This window comes from Megachile rotundata, chromosome 9, assembly GCF_050947335.1.
Source record: "Megachile rotundata isolate GNS110a chromosome 9, iyMegRotu1, whole genome shotgun sequence".
Taxonomy (NCBI): domain Eukaryota; kingdom Metazoa; phylum Arthropoda; class Insecta; order Hymenoptera; family Megachilidae; genus Megachile; species Megachile rotundata.
This window is the reverse complement of record NC_134991.1, coordinates 14497011-14514285: the sequence shown is the minus strand read 5'-3', so window position 1 is coordinate 14514285 and position 17275 is coordinate 14497011. Positions and strand designations below refer to the sequence as shown.

General features: G+C 33.5%; 1 protein-coding gene across 1 annotated transcript in view; it reads left to right on the top strand.

The window, feature by feature from the left end:
- Positions 1-5241: 5241 nt before the first annotated feature.
- Positions 5242-17275, top strand: part of Nha1 (Na[+]/H[+] hydrogen antiporter 1) — a 155686-nt gene continuing 143652 nt past the window's right edge. Inside the window, exon 1 of the mRNA XM_076535650.1 lies at positions 5242-5462. Within this exon, the coding sequence (XP_076391765.1) occupies positions 5437-5462 (26 nt within the window). The 5' untranslated portion in view covers positions 5242-5436. The remainder of the gene's footprint in view (positions 5463-17275) is intronic.

Genomic DNA, 17275 nt, shown 5'->3' with positions numbered 1-17275 from the left:
GGTAGTAATTTTGTACTCTAATTGCAAACAAACATTAAATGAAATATATATTTATTTTTAAATGGATGAAAATGAAAACAATTTTAAGCAATTTCGAAAGGAAAGCTTGAAAATTCATAGGGGATGAAACGGGCTCGGTCGAGAGTCAAGAGCGCCATCGGCCGTGTTAATCCACTCTGTTAGCTCTAACGACGGGCGTGGTTTATACCCTCGGCTTTTATCGAATCGCCCAAGCTCTAGCAATGAGCCTCCTTCGCATTTACCAACCACTTTGCTATTATCTAATTTTCTGCTTACCGTAAAATGCATCGGGTTGTACTTCGAATCTGAAGGTGAACACTGTTCGTTTAAAATAGGGGTTGTTTTATCTTCATATACTGGAGCGGGTAGTAATCGATATATTGCGAATGTTTATGTTCATATTTTTTACAGATATCAAGCTTGAACATCTCATTTTTTAATTAATCGATTACAGATTTTTATTATTATTCATTAAACAAATTAATACGTTTCATACGTTTTAAATATTTTACTTCTTTTTTCGCTTACACGAATATTTTACACATTTTATACTGATCGTTGTCCGAACGAAACATTTTAATTTTACGTTAATTTTTATTGTGCAATTTTAATCATAATTTTCGTTAAAATGTGAATGAGTAATGGGTGTTTAAAATTTGCAAAGTTTGAAAAGTTTTTAGAAAAATCTTTAAAATGTACTCTTAACAATTATTTTTTAATTTTATTTTTTAGAATTAAAATTGAAGTTATTGAACAAGTTCTAAATAATTGTCCTTGCAAATGAAAATGAATTGGACTCAGAATGAATGTGCGTATCAAGAATAATATTATTTTTTTAAAATGCATGCAATTATTCTCTTGCTTTATGACTACTTGTTATGCAACAATAACATGTATTCAACTGTTATGGTAAATAGCTGCATATTTAGTTGGACATCGGTGTTTTCGTGCTTCCACCGCTTCCTAGTAAAAACATGTTTATTGACTTTCATAAAGATATTGTAAATTTTAATAAAACCACAGCTATTTCGAAGATATACCATGCTGTTTGCAGATTAAAAATTATTTATTGAAGTTTCATGTATTATTTTGATATTTCAATATTTTTTGTGGTAGGATTGGAACGAAGGGATTTGAGAATATTGGAATTTGTAAATTTGTAGATGTAATAATTCGTATATAATTCATATACAATAATACATATGTTATACATATGTGATAATAGATATATACATGTGTACATTTATTCATATGTGATAATATATATACACATGTGTAGATATATTCATATGTAATAGTACATATACACATGTGTGGATATATTCATATGTAATAATATATATACACATGTGTAGATATATTCATATGTAATAATACATATACACATGTGTACATATATTCATATGTAATAATACATATACACATGTGTACATATATTCATATGTGATAATAGATATATACATGTGTAGATATATTCATATACAATAATATATATACACATGTGTACATATATTCATATGTAATAATACATACATACATGTGTACATATATTCATATGTAATAATACATACATATACAATAATACATATTAACATCAGAAACTACAAAATATAAAATGTGATATTACAAAAAATTTTAAGTATTAGAAAATATTAAAATTTGAAGATTTGGTAATAATTTCATGTGTCTTCCTGAAAAATGCCTACGTCTAAACATACAAGTCTTCACGTTCAAAATATTGCTACCGTTTGACGAATGGAACATTCGATTCTGATATATATCTAGTAATCACTCATTTCCTCCAATGAACGGTTCGCACAAAATCGATGTTCCAGCGATTTAAATGGCTATCGTTGAATTCGATTCGACGGCCCATGAAAGATGTAACCGAAAGAGAATTTTCATTTTTGCATGATATAAATCACGAGAAAATATCGATCTCGTTCCGCTACAGGACGGTTGAACGGATTGACGTTTTTTTTCTTCTTTTTTTTTTTGGTTCCTTTTGTCCGGTCTTCCATTTTGTTCGTTACCGATGGAAACTGTTTTCAAACACGAGTGATCGATTCGATCCTATAGTTTATTGAGGCCCCAATTACTACGGTACCTTATATTTACTATTGATACTTTGGCTTTTTACTTTATTGTCATTGTCACTTTTTTTTAAATTTTATTTTAGAAAAGATTTGCTAGTTTTCAGCAACGAACTTTGGTTAACCTTCTCTTCGTGTTATAATTACAACTTCTTGGCATACAATGTCGTGTCACTGATTAGAGTTTAAATACCACGAAATAAATCCTTCCTTCCGAAGGGTGGAAGTTTGCGAAACAGTCGAAGCAGTTCCCCCATGTTTCTAAGTTACTGATTTACGATTTCATTAATTGTGGGATACGTAGAAATTTTTGACGTTGGCGAGACGATGATTTACTGTGGGGTTTCTGAACTTTTACCGATCGCTTTTTGGAACGGTAGTTCCAGTTATTTAGAGGTTATGTATCAATATTAGAGAGACAGCGTTTCTGCGTATCACTCATCCGAAATTACATCATTGATTAAAAATAATTTCTTAAAAATCTGATAAGAATAGAAAACAAGATGAAGACAGAATGAAGATAAAAGACAAATAGAAAGATTCTATGAAGATAGAAAACAAAAGAAAGAATAAGAAAGAAATAGAAAAATAGAATAGTTATTAATGTACCTATAAACTATATTTGTGAACTTCTCCCGTATTCGATGCATAATTGTTCATTAAGTATTTTATAACTTATCTAGTTTAATTGCGTCTCAAAGAGTATTTAATCTTATCAACGAACAAGAGTTTATTCTCCTTAAGGAACTCCATTTGGAAGATGTTCTTAGTCGGTTCCCAAAATCGATTTTGGTTCACCGCAGAATTCACGAGTCATCGGTGCCGATAAAACTTCCGACAACATATCTATTTTACGTTAAATCGCTGGATTCCTCCTGCCACTTCTGCTCGTTTTTCTTCCTCGTCACTTTATTCATTCAGCTTGCAAAATCACGTTCCACTTACTTATTCAAACCATATATTTTAAATACTTTGTACGTGTAATAATATACTTTTGGAACGGCTATGTTGCGAGTCTTTTCGGGGTCTTCTAAATAATAATAAAAAGCGAAATACAGTAATGAAGTAATAAAATATAATTAATAATGAAACAGTGCAATGAGATAATACAATATTAAAATGAATAACAAAACTTGACAATGAAATCATAAAATACTGATAAATAAAATGTAATAATAAAACAGCACAGATAACACGATATTAAAATAAATAATGAAACACGTGAATGGAATAAAATACTGATAAAACTGACTGACTCTGACTAAAGTAATAAACAAATTAAACATTTATAACAAGTAATGAAATAATGTTACGCAAAAATGTCCAAATAATCAAAGAATAATAACAGAGAAATATTTCCACCACTTCATGAGTTTCATTTAACATTTCACACTAGGTTTACAATCTACCTAACCAAACCTAATACTAGGTTTACGAGACGCGTTATTTCGAATAATATTACTATAATAACAATAGTCGGCTAGTGTAAACCTACCGCAACCGCAAATGGGATTCGAAATTCGGTGATATAAAAAATTGTCGAATCATGTATCTCCTCTTTCCTCCATTTCTTTCTTTCCGGCCGAGCAAGTATCTGAGCAGTGAATCCTTTCACAGTGACATCACGTTCGGTTATCTCGGAAACGTATCGAGGGTGTTGGGATGGAATTTCGCGAGTCTAATCGATACTCCAAACTGGTGTCAGCAACATGATTTCCGGAAATTCGCGCTGAACACAGAATGGCCTGCATCTTCGACGTGCCTGCACCTGTTGAATTAGGACATCGATCGAGGCTCCTTACGAGCAGATGAATGCCAGCCAAGAAAAGGAGGGTCGGCTCGCTTCAGCTTCGAAGCCACTGAATAAAGTGATAAATTTCACGGAATACGAACTTTCAGACAGTTTTATCTGGTTCTTTCGTTGTTCCGTGGAATATAGCGAAGTTAATGGCGACAGCGAGTGTGTAGGTGGCTGCGTGTGTTGGTTAGGTTAATTCACGAGACAGTAAAATGGACGTTTTTATTTCAACGGCTAAAAGCGTAAACAGAGTATTGATTGCGCGGCTGTTTTGATATAAACTTGAAATGAGCTCATAAACTGATCGGATATCTTTTTCTTTGATAGAAAATAAAAACAATTGTTAACAGTGAAGTACCTAGTCAGAAACTTTTCCCAAAATGTGAAACTGGTACATGTAAATTATGGTAGTTTAGTTTAATATAGCGAACCGAATTTAATACTATCGATGTTTTGTACTGTGTACAGATTTTTTGCATTTTTGCTGCTGGCAAAAATCCAAAGGGTAGCAAATACGAGCGAACTCAATGAAACATTGATGAACGTGTTCGAACTGCGGTAAACACCAGCGAATATTTGCTGTTCTCTATACTCGGTGTAACAGGAAGAAATGGGAGAAATGCGAGCCTTAAAAATTGACGCAAATTAAACTTTTATGGGAGAAACCGCAATAATCATGCTTTTTGTAAATAATGAAAATTTCGCAAAATGCTTCGAATGAAGTTTGTAGATCTTGTCAAAATATACATTTTATATCCTATTAACTTTTTTCACAAAGACAGTAGTTTTCAAGAAAAATGAGGTTGAATGTTGAAAATTTAACTCATTTAACAAAATTTTTATTATTTAATTTTAGTTAATACAGTGTCGTGTGTTAATACATATGAACACTGTAATTTACTATGAACGCTAGGAGTGCGAAGAGAAGCTCTCACTCTTCTACAACCTAACCTAACCTCAATTTGAACAGTTTCACCATGCCAGCATAATTTACCATTTTTCTCAAAAACGGTTGTCCCTATGAAAAAAACCAATACAACAAAAAATATGTATCTTGCCGAGATCTACAACTTTCGTTTCAACTATTTTTCCAAATTCCCATTATTTACCGAGATAAATGAAAAACCCTCGATTTTCACTTCCATCTCCTAGTTTGCTACCTAGAAACTGAAATCTAGTTTAATTTTCGCTACTAGAAGTTCCAAAAAAATACGGAGTTCGACCTACACGGAAGTACAGCCGAAGAAATATTTCATTGGCCGTGGGAATCGATACGCGCAGGTTGAAGCGTTACGGTACGTGCAGCGCGCGTCAGTGTAAATCATGACATTATGTCGATCGGTCGCGTGTCGCGTTTCCTACGTTTGAACGCAAGTATTTCACTCCGTCCGTCGACGGCAACTCGGTCGAAATAATGCGTTATGTTTTCCTCATTTTGACACTGGTTTCCGGGAAATTCGACGGAAACCGCAGAAATCGCGTGTTCAGTGAAGACGTCTCCGCGAGGCGAGAAAGGATAAGGTTATGGTCTTTGTTTGGCCAACAGAACAGTGAGTATCTTTTATTCATTACTTGGTTCTCGGGTTACGTTTACAAAAGCTTCTAATATTAACTAAACGTTATTTAGAACGAATAGAATTTCTCTGTCAGAAATGACGATCAATGATTCATACTCTGTGCAAACTTCATTTATTTCGAAATACTTAATTCCTTTACTGTCGGTTAAATGTGTCTTAATACGGAGTAGAAAGAATATTCCGGAAGGGAATTTAAAATTTGGTTTATTCGAACTGACGCGGTGATAGATGGCGCGTCGATAGCGGCGCTGAATTTTAAATCGCTCTGCGATAGGACAACGTGGAACGGTATCGAACATTTTTAATCTTTCATGAGTTCCTTAGCACTAACTTTGACTTTCACGTATGATTGCACGTGAAATGTTTCAATGCTAATCGATTGCATGTTTGGTCAAAATAATGGGAATTTGTTGTGTCATTGAAACTTGATATGCAATTTTAATATTTTAATGCAAAGTCACTAATTAAGAATGTTGTTTGTGAAGTTACATATTAGTAATGTTATTAGTAAAGTCACAAGATAGAAATGCAATTTTATTAAATTAATACAAATTTACTAACTAGTAACGTTATTAGTAAAGTCACAAGATAGAAATGCAATTTTAATAAATTAATGTAAAGTCACAAATTAGTAACGTTATTAGTAAAGTCACAAGTTACAAATGTAATTTTAATAAATTAATGTAAAGTTACAAATTAGTAACGTTATTAGTAAATTCACAAGTTAGAAATGTAATTTTAATAAATTAATGTAAAGTTACAAATTAGTAACGTTATTAGTAAAGTCACAGGATAGAAATGCAATTTTAATAAATTAATATAAAGTCACAAATTAGTAACATTGTTAGTAAATTCACAAGTTACAAATGCAATTTTAATAAATTAATGTAAAGTTACAAATTAGTAACGTTATTAGTAAAGTCACAAGATAGAAATGCAATTTTAATAAATTAATATAAAGTCACAAATTAGTAACGTTATTAGTAAAGTCACAAGTCAGAAATGTAATTTTAATAAATTAATACAAATTTACAAACTAGTAACGTTATTAGTAAAGTCACAAGTTAGAAATGTAATTTTAATAAATTAATATAAAGTCACAAATTAGTAACGTTATTAGTAAAGTCACAAGTTAGAAATGCAATTTTAATAAATTAATGTAAAGTCACAAATTAGTAACGTTATTAGTAAAGTCACAAGATAGAAATGTAATTTTAATAAATTAATGTAAAGTCACAAATTAGTAACGTTATTAGTAAAGTCACAAGTTACAAATGTAATTTTAATAAATTAATGTAAAGTCACATACTTAAGAAGAGGTATTTAAAGGTGCATTATTTAAGACAATTTTTTATTAACATTTGAGATCTGCAAAATTAATAACAGGTTCAGTAACATTGACAGAAATATTAAAAAAAACATTTGTTTATACTTGAATTTAAATCAGCAACAATTTTAAGAAAGAATTTATAAAATTGTGAAGTACAAGTTTAAATTATTTGTTTTATCAGAAAAATTTTTCCTCGTGATTAAACTGAGATTAAACGTTCGGTATATTTGTACAGTGAAAAAAAAAGGGATATTTTGAAGGGAAACATTATTTCGTGAAATTTCAATCGGTACGCTTGGTTCTTGGTAAACAGTCACACATTTGGAATAGAATGTTCAAAGGGATCCGAATCTGTTCTGTGTGCCTGTGTTACCGTATACTATATACGTTATGCAGCAAAAGCTTGCTATCTCAATCGTATCACGTTTACAGTTCTAGAAGCGATACTCCAAGTTTGTGCTGTATCGACTACCACTTCACTTCCAATAAATTCTGCTAGTTTGAACACTCGTATCCTTTGACGCAACATGATCACGTAGGCGGGTATATCTCGTCACATAATTTCACGAAGTTTCGTGCTTCCTTATTTCCGTAGATTTATTACTGTCTCTGTGTTGTATAAAATCGAATTTAACTGAAAGGGAATTGGAAATTTTCCTTCGGCAAGTTTTCACCTCTTCTGTACTGAATTTTTAATTTTAACTGTAACAAAGAAAATTCTACATTCATTTTTGTTCACTAAAAGTTTCAAGAAATTAGTGCAAATAAAAAATGTGACTGTTTCAGAGATTATACAAAAAATTTTGTAGAGGAAGGAATTTCGTTTCGTGCAATTTAATGCGTGTTTGCATCAACAGTTGTAATACTAATTGCCACAAAAGCACGTGCGCGTTATAATCTAATAGAGTAATTGGATAATAGGACCGAGATAAAGCACTACAGGTAATAATAATATTAACAGAGATAGAACATGGAGCTGTTATGTGGGGACGATGTTATGCGTTGCAATATTACATCAAATTCTTATTTATAAAATAATTTTGTACAAATGTAGTTAAATAATAAAATAGTAATAATAGGATTGATAGTGCTACAATGTATAATATAATATATCATGTGTGATACATATAGGACATATATGTTATATGTTACACATATGTTACACATCTGTTAAATAAGTTAAATAATAGAATAATAATAATAGCATTAATGGTGCTACAATATATGATATAGTATGTGTGATACATATAGGACATATATGTTATATGTTACACATATGTTACACATATGTTAAATAAGTTAAATAATAGAATAATAATAATAGTATTAATAGTGCTACAATGTATGATATAGTATATTATGTGTGATACATATAGGACATATATGTTATATATTACACATATGTTACACATATGTTAAATAAGTTAAATAATAGAATAATAATAATAGCATTAATAGTGCTACAATGTGTGATATAGTATATTATGTGTGATACATATAGGACATATATGTTACATGTATAACATATGTGTAACATACATGTAACATATGTGTAACATATAACATATGTGTTCTATATGTATACACATATACTTACATACGTACATATATACATACATACATACATACATACATATATACATGCATGCATATGTACATACACACATACATATATGTACATATATGACATAATGTACATATAATATAATACACAATGTTATAACATTATAAAGTTAGTTCAACATTAATGCATAGAGGAGATTAATTGAAGAGGACCTATTGTGTTGAAAGACCTCAAGTCTGACTAACAATTAATCTTAATTATTAGGATTATACATAATACCATAAACGATATTATGATTTACGATACGCGACCCACGGTGGATGACGAATGACTTACTACAAGTGATCGATAAAAAAGACGGACCGTTTACATTTTAGTGATCCACCCATTCAATATCAGGTAATGTTTCATTAATATTCATCGAGTTGAAATATTGTTATTATAATTCTTTTCAGATATTTTATTTACATATAATATTTAGTAGTTTTTAGTTTTCCATATACACGTTCATAATAATTCTGATAATTTATACATATATAATAATAAAAAATGATAGATTAAACAAACGTAACACAAAAGTAATATCAGAGAAACATTGTACATCTATCTACCATATCTGAAAGGTCATCAACCATTTCTAACCTAACCCCTATTTCAAAGAAATAATCTCTTTAACGAGAGATTTCGAAAAAACTCGCTATCTCTAACAAAAAGATACCTATGTTACCGTGCTCTTTTCAGGGTATAATGCTCACCCTCATCTCCGGCATTTCCATTTTATCAGCCCGCTGATACCTAACATCCGATTTCCTATCGCAATATTCCACGCCAGCTTCGAACGTTTCTTTTCTTTATGCAACAGCTTTTTCCACCCTCCGCCAATCTCCTTTCTCGATCCCCTTGCTACTACACACTACTTCTGGGGAATACGAGGGCTATGGGGAAAGAGAATTACGGGGAACAAGTGGCGGTCAGTGGAGAGTGGACTTGAGGAGGCTGGAGTCATTGTTAGTCTTCGCCATGTGAAATCACGTTTAGAAGCGATATTAACCTTCTTGCCTTATGATTCATTTGTCAGGAATTGATTAATCAGTGGTATAATAGTAACACTTTGTAGCATATTTATGCGGTGTTGTGCATAAATCGTCGAGTCTGGGCATTTGGGAGCTGCAGATGTGTATGTTGAAGGCGAGGAGATCCGTGGACGAATAGTGTCGTAATTAATTATATACAAAGTACAAAAACTATTTATTTAAGAACGATACAAAATACAATCAGAATTACGTGAGAAGAATATTAGAGAACAAAATTGAATCGAAACATGCGAACACAAGAAGGAACGAACAATGATGATTAACATCGCTAGATGGAGACAAATGTTAATGCTAATTCGTGTATCGCTCTTATATCACCTTTATCTCCAATATATTCACGGATCTCCCCGCCTTCAACAGTGTATAGGGTTTTGGGACATGGGAATTTGGGGTATAGGGGTTTGGGAGCTGGGGATCCAGGGATCTAGGGTTCTAGGGATCTAAGAATGGCTTTCTACGGTCTGTTGGGGGGTTTTCTACCTCAATGGCAGTGTGGGAGCCTAGATTAAAATTCCTTACGCAGCAATGGAGCCAAGTGAAGTCTTCCTCTCGCTGATTGGACCAGGTCTCGACTCTTCGGTGGTGGCGTAGCTGTTGGGTAGTAGTTTGCATATACCCTAACGGGTGAGGTGGCATATCCGCAGCCCAGTTCGGCAGGGCCGGATTCACATTAACATTAACTCTAGGGATCTAGGAATTGGGGATCTAGGTAGTTGGAAATCCGGGAATTGGGGATCTTGGAATTGGGGATTTTGAAATTGGGGATCTTGGAATTGGGGATTTTGAAATTGGGGATCTTGGAATTGGGGATTTTGAAATTGAGGATCTAAGAATTAGGAAGCTTGGAATTGGGGAAAGTGGAAATTGGGGATCTAGCAATGGGAAAGCTTGGAATTGGGGAAAGCGGAAATTGGAGATCTTGGAATTGGGGAAAGTGAAAATTGAGGATCTAGGAATTGGAGATCTTGGAATTGGGGAAAGTGAAAATTGGGGATCTAGGAATTGGAGATCTTGGAATTGGGGAAAGTGGAAATTGGGGATCTTGGAATTGGGGATCTAGGAATTGGGAAGCTTGAAATTGGGGATCTAGGAATTGGCAAGCTTGGAATTGGGGAAAGTGGAAATTGGGGATCTTGGAATTGGGGATCTAGGAATTGGAGATCTTGGAATTGGGGAAAGTAAAAATTGGGGATCTAGGAATTGGAGATCTTGGAATTGGGGAAAGTGAAAATTGGGGATCTTGGAATTGGGGATCTAGGAATTGGGAAGCTTGAAATTGGGGATCTAGGAATTGGCAAGCTTGGAATTGGGGAAAGTGGAAATTGGGGATCTTGGAATTGGGGATCTAGGAATTGGGAAGCTTGAAATTGGGGAAAGTGGAAATTGGAGATCTTGGAATTGGGGAAAGTGGAAATTGGGGATCTTGGAATTGGGGATCTAGGAACTGGGAAGCTTGAAATTGGGGAAAGTGGAAATTGGAGATCTTGGAATTGGGGAAAGTGGAAATTGGGGATCTTGGAATTGGGGATCTAGGAATTGGCAAGCTTGGAATTGGGGGAAGTGGAAATTGGAGATCTTGGAATTGGGGATCTAGGAATTGGGAAGCTTGGAATTGGGGAAAGTGGAAATTGGGGATCTTGGAATTGGGGATAGGAATTGGGAAGCTTGGAATTGGGGAAAGTGGAAATTGGAGATCCTAGAGTTGGGGAAAGTGGAAATTGAGGATCTTGGAATTGGGGATCTAGGAATTGGGAAGCTTGAAATTGGGGAAAGTGGAAATTGGAGATCTTGGAATTGGGGAAAGTGGAAATTGGGGATCTTGGAATTGGGGATCTAGGAATTGGCAAGCTTGGAATTGGGGGAAGTGGAAATTGGAGATCTTGGAATTGGGGATCTAGGAATTGGGAAGCTTGGAATTGGGGAAAGTGGAAATTGGGGATCTTGGAATTGGGGATAGGAATTGGGAAGCTTGGAATTGGGGAAAGTGGAAATTGGAGATCCTAGAGTTGGGGAAAGTGGAAATTGAGGATCTTGGAATTGGGAATCTTAAAATTGAGCATCTAGTGATTTTGGATCTAGGTACTTGGGATCTAAGAATTTGAAATTAAGGAATTGTAAATCTAGGAATTTGAAATCCCATAAGTTTTTGAAATTAACTTCTACTATACATATTATTAACACATGTCTAGTATTATATGCTCTGTATCTTCATTATTTCCCCACATGTCTGCAATTCTTCTCAACTCCGACAATATAGTTTGCAGACTTGTAAACTAGTCTTTAGAGCAAACATTTCCTATAGCATTCAAGTTTCACCTCTAGCGCTATCGATTCTGACGCCCAACATAAGCACACATCCCTTAATCACTCACCATACAATTATCACGACAGTAATCATACCCTTTCTTACAGTAATTGTGGACACCCTGTATATCGCTATCAACACATTCAGAAATAATTTTGCATAACCTAATTTTCCATACACGTAATATCATATCCATCAAAGTGAAATTTTCGTACGTGGTCAGAACCGTCGTATATCGATTAGAAATCATAGGATGACTCGTTTGAGTAGAGCGAAAATCACAACGATATCTATATGAAATTTTCTTAATAAATAATTTGACCGTTTCAAGAACTATTCGCATGAAATAGCTATTGAAACGATACGAAATTCTATGGTGATAGAATTGCCTGGACATTTGCAAGAGAGGGTATTGAATGGCCATCAACAGATATAGCCGATCTGGCGTCCCAACGGTAATGGGAACGCCGTCGAATCGAATATTAAGTGTTATTTACCACGGAAAGGGCGATTTGGGGCTCGTTGCGGAATTGCGTGCGGTTTTGATTGTGACCGCGTGAACGGACGATCGGAAAAACAACTGCAGGAAAATTCATGACCGAAATAAGTCGAATAATTGCCATATAACTCGAGTTTTCGCCACGCGAATTCCTATAAAGGTTCAGAGATATTGAGGCTACTGTTTTCATTTAACGCTTTGTGCTGCGTGATGAAATTGCGAAAAAACAGTCTGTTTCGCGGGTTTAGAATCCTGAATGAAACGACCCAAACCGATTTAGCTTCAATTTTAGCTGCTTTATATTCGAATAAATTCGTTTTTTGAAATTCTGGTACTTTTACTGTTTTTTCTTTCAACTCAAGCTTGAAATTGGGAATCTTGGAATTGGGGATCTTGGATTTGGGGATCTTGGAATTGAGGATTTTGAAATTGGGGATCTAGGAATTGGGAAGCTTGGAATTGGGGAAAGTGGAAATTGGGGATCTTGGAATTGGGGATCTAGGAATTGGGAAGCTTGAAATTGGGGAAAGTGGAAATTGGAGATCTTGGAATTCGGGAAAGTGGAAATTGGGGATCTAGGAATTGGGAAGCTTGGAATTGGGGAAAGTGGAAATTGGAGATCTTGGAATTCGGGAAAGTAGAAATTGGGGATCTAGGAATTGGGAAGCTTGGAATTGGGGAAAGTGGAAATTGGAGATATTGGAATTGGGGAACGTGGAAATTGGGGATCTTGGAATTGGGGATCTAGGAATTCGGAAGCTTGGAATTGGGGAAAGTGGAAATTGGAGATCTTGGAATTGGGGAAAGTGGAAATTGGGGATCTTGGAATTGGGGATCTAGGAATTGGGAAGCTTGGAATTGGGGAAAGTGGAAATTGGAGATATTGGAATTGGGGAAAGTGGAAATTGGGGATCTAGAAATTGGGAAGCTTGGAATTGGGGAAAGTGGAAATTGGAGATATTGGAATTGGGGAAAGTGGAAATTGGGGATCTTGGAATTGGGGAAAGTGGAAATTGGGGATCTAGAAATTAACCTTTAATACAAGTTTACATTTCTATTCAATTATGTCCAAAACTTCGAATTACATTTAATTAATTAACTAAAGAATTCAGTAATGTCAGCAATAACTGTAGAGTATTCTGTTTATAATTTCGGTGATAATTTTTCTAGAAATAACAGCATGAATCTAGTTTTTAAAGGCAAGTTCGATGAATAGCCTTTCTCTAACTTTATACAATATCTACTCGATACGACGAAGTCACTGAAAGTTCATCAAATTCTGCAAATAAACTCGCAGTTAGGTCTATAAGCTTCGTAAGATCAATACTAAGTTGAATACTAGCTGTTGAAGCGAAATATTTTCCATTGGGAGAAGCGGCGTTGAAATCGAACCAAGCTTATTTTTAAACTCCTTGGCGATAATGAAACGATCGCTAATTTTGCCTGAGAACTTTATACAGGTATTTTTTTATAATTAACAACTAATTATGGATTGTTATGAAGAAAGATACAAATCAATTTATTTAAAAATGAATAAATATTTTGAAAATAAATGTATAAAGAAAGTGATTAAAAAATAAATAAACGTATACATGAAAAATACATAAAAATGATTAAATGCATGTATAAAAATTTTTGAAAATATAAATGCATACAAAAATTGATTAAAAAATAAATAAATGTATACAGGAAAATTATTAAAAATGATTAAATGTATGTATACAAATTTTTGAAAATATAAATGCATACAAAAATTGATTCAAAAATAAATAAATGTATACATGAAAATTATTTAAAAACGATTAAATGTATGTATAACAATTTTTGAAAATATAAATCCATAAAGAAATTGATTAAAAAATAAATAAATGTATACATAAAAAATTATTAAAAATGATTAAATGTATGTATAAAAATTTTTGAAAATATAAATGCATAAAAAATTGATTAAAAAATAAATAAATGTAAACATAAAAAATTATTAAAAATGATTAAATGTATGTATAAAAATTTTTAAAAATATAAATGCATAAAAAAATTGATTAAAAAATGAATAAACATATACATGAAAATTACTTAAGAATGATTAACCATATGAATAAAAATGTATACAAGAACTGATAAAAAAATGCATAGACATAAACATGAAAATTGAAAAGTGAAGAAATGTACGAAACTGATATAAAACTGATATAAAACTCCCCAATTGAAAAATGTATAAACGTATAATATGAAAATATCTCGTATTGATTTCCATTATTTCCTAATGAAGTCGTATTGCAAACTTCATGGAGGGATTAACAATATTTAAAATTGAATCAAATAAATTTTCTTCGATACGACTGCGAGCCGTCTACGGCTTTTTACGTCGATTAAATTGATTATTGAAAAAGCGCGCGATATTTCATTGGCGTCGCAATATAGCGAAATAAAACGACGATATTGCATTAATCATCGCTGCCCAGATAATAAGGTATCACGCGTGACGGTGAAAATGGTATTGGCACTGGTTTGTTCACAAAAAGCTTCAGGTTCTCTTCATTATTTCGATTTTATGGGGAACATCGAACGAGCACAGGTGTTTCTCTTCCGCGTGAAACGAATTTCAATCTCTAATTTGATCGGGCACCTGAATCGCCGACGGGAGATTCCATTAGCGACGATTAACGTTTACAAAAAAAATGCAGGTTCGAAATAGTTTTCAACGAAACGACGGCAATCCACGGAAAAATGGATAGCTGCGAATTTACGGGGAACAGAAATTCCGAAAATTTCCGACAGTTTCGGAAATAATCGCTTCCGGTAACTACCGTGCGTTAGCAATAATACAATTACGGCAAACGGTATTAAATTTTAATCGCATGAAATTAAGTTCGCTTAGCTCACAATTTTTGAAAATGATTATCTGATTTTTTGCAATCTTTCTTAATTAATTGAATAGTTGATTCTTTTTTGCGAAATAGGTGAGGACATTATTTATTTATTATGTGGATGATTAGATTTTAAAAATTATTTGATTTCTTGTTCTTCTTTTGACACATTCGTTATCAGCATAACGCTTTAATAACATTAATATGGAAATAAAATATTTTATCATTAGCAAGTATTTTATATATTTTACGTTTTTAGACCAATTTTTAATAGTTTGAAATTGCAATATCGTAATTCATGGAAAGCAAAATGATTTATACCGAATGAAATTGCAATTAAATATGAATTGCTTGGAAATTCCGGAATGTGGAGTTATGGCGCGTGAAAATTGCGGCGCGTAGAAGTTTCAGCGCGTGGAATTATGGCGCGTAGAATTATGGCGCGTGGAATTATGGTGCGTAGAAATTTCGGCGCGTGGAATTATGGCGCGTAGAAATTTCGGCGCGTGGAATTATGGCGCGTAGAAATTTTGGCGCGTGGAATTATGGCGCGTAGAAATTTCGGCGCGTGGAATTATGGCGCGTAGAAATTTCGGCGCGTGGAATTATGGCGCGTAGAAATTTCGGCGCGTGGAATTATGGCGCGTGGAATTATGGTGCGTAGAAATTTCGGCGCGTGGAATTATGGCGCGTAGAAATTTCGGCGCGTGGAATTATGGCGCGTAGAAATTTCGGCGCGTGGAATTATGGCGCGTAGAAATTTCGGCGCGTGGAATTATGGCGCGTGGGAATTACGGCGCGTGGAATTATGGCGCGTGGGAATTACGGCGCGTGAAAATACAGCGCGTTTAATTATGGCGAGTAGAAATTTCGACGCGTGGAAATACGACGTGTGGAAATTATGGCGCGTGGAAAATCCTTAAATCTTAAATCCATAGATCCGAAATCCCTAGATCCGAACTCCATAGATCCGAAATCCCTAGATCCCAACTCCATAGATCCGAAATCCGCCATATAAGCAAAAATCACCAAAATAGTAAGAACCAGACTTGACCCTCAATTTCAAAGTCCCTACGGAATATTCTCACAAAGACATTACCCACTTAGAAAATTCATATCGGTGAAAATCCGCGATGAGGTAACTTCCGCATCGGAACAAGGATCGTTAATGAAATTACTTAACGAAACACACGTTGTTTAGAAGTTGCAAGCTTACGGAACGTAATATGAAAATGCAAAATGATAAGGTTGATAGAAACGTGTCTTTGAAAGGAGTAAAGTTTGTCGGGACACCTGACCTGCATAAAGTTTAATAGAATTTCTTGTTGTACCGGGGAAACCTGCTGTTTATCCCTGTAACCCTCGAGAGATAATGGGATATTCGAGTGTACATTTTATTAAATTAATAAAAACATTCTTCTCTTAGCTTCGAAAAGTTGACGGATAAAAATTTCATGTTTTGGGATTCAGACGATTTTATAACTCACTTCAAACTTCTGTATATTGGCATAAAGATTCTAAATTCTGTAAAAAATAGAAAGCAAACGAGAAATTAAATAATGCGAAACACTAATTGAATTATTTCTTGTGGATGTGTTTTCTGTTTGCTACATTAAATTTGAAATTTAAATGTTATAATCTTTTTATTAGTAATCTTGTTAGAACATTCTCCACAGTATGAAGCAAGGAATGTAAAGTATTTAAGTAAAAATGCAACTCCTATTTTCTTTTCTCTTCTCTGTTAATTAATTCGGGATGTAAGAGGTGTTATATATTTAGTGAGGTTAGGTTACTTGCACTATTAGGTCTTTTTATTATAAAAGTAATATAAAAGTCCATCTGTTGTAGCTGTTCTGTCTATCTTCTTTTATATATGTTTTTACATATTTATATGTTTTTATTATTCTGATTATGATGTTGGTTCCATCAGTTTCAATTAAGACGAGATTAGGTTTGAATTTTAAAAGACGTTTTGTTCTTGTCATTGTGGGTCACAATTTTTCATTCCTCATTGGCTGTTCAACGTAATATATGCAGTTCGTGATTAAAACTTTGCTGTCTTTCAATTAAATTTAATTGAATTTGATATCGTTTTATTAGGTATGTAAATGATTTCGCTAAAAC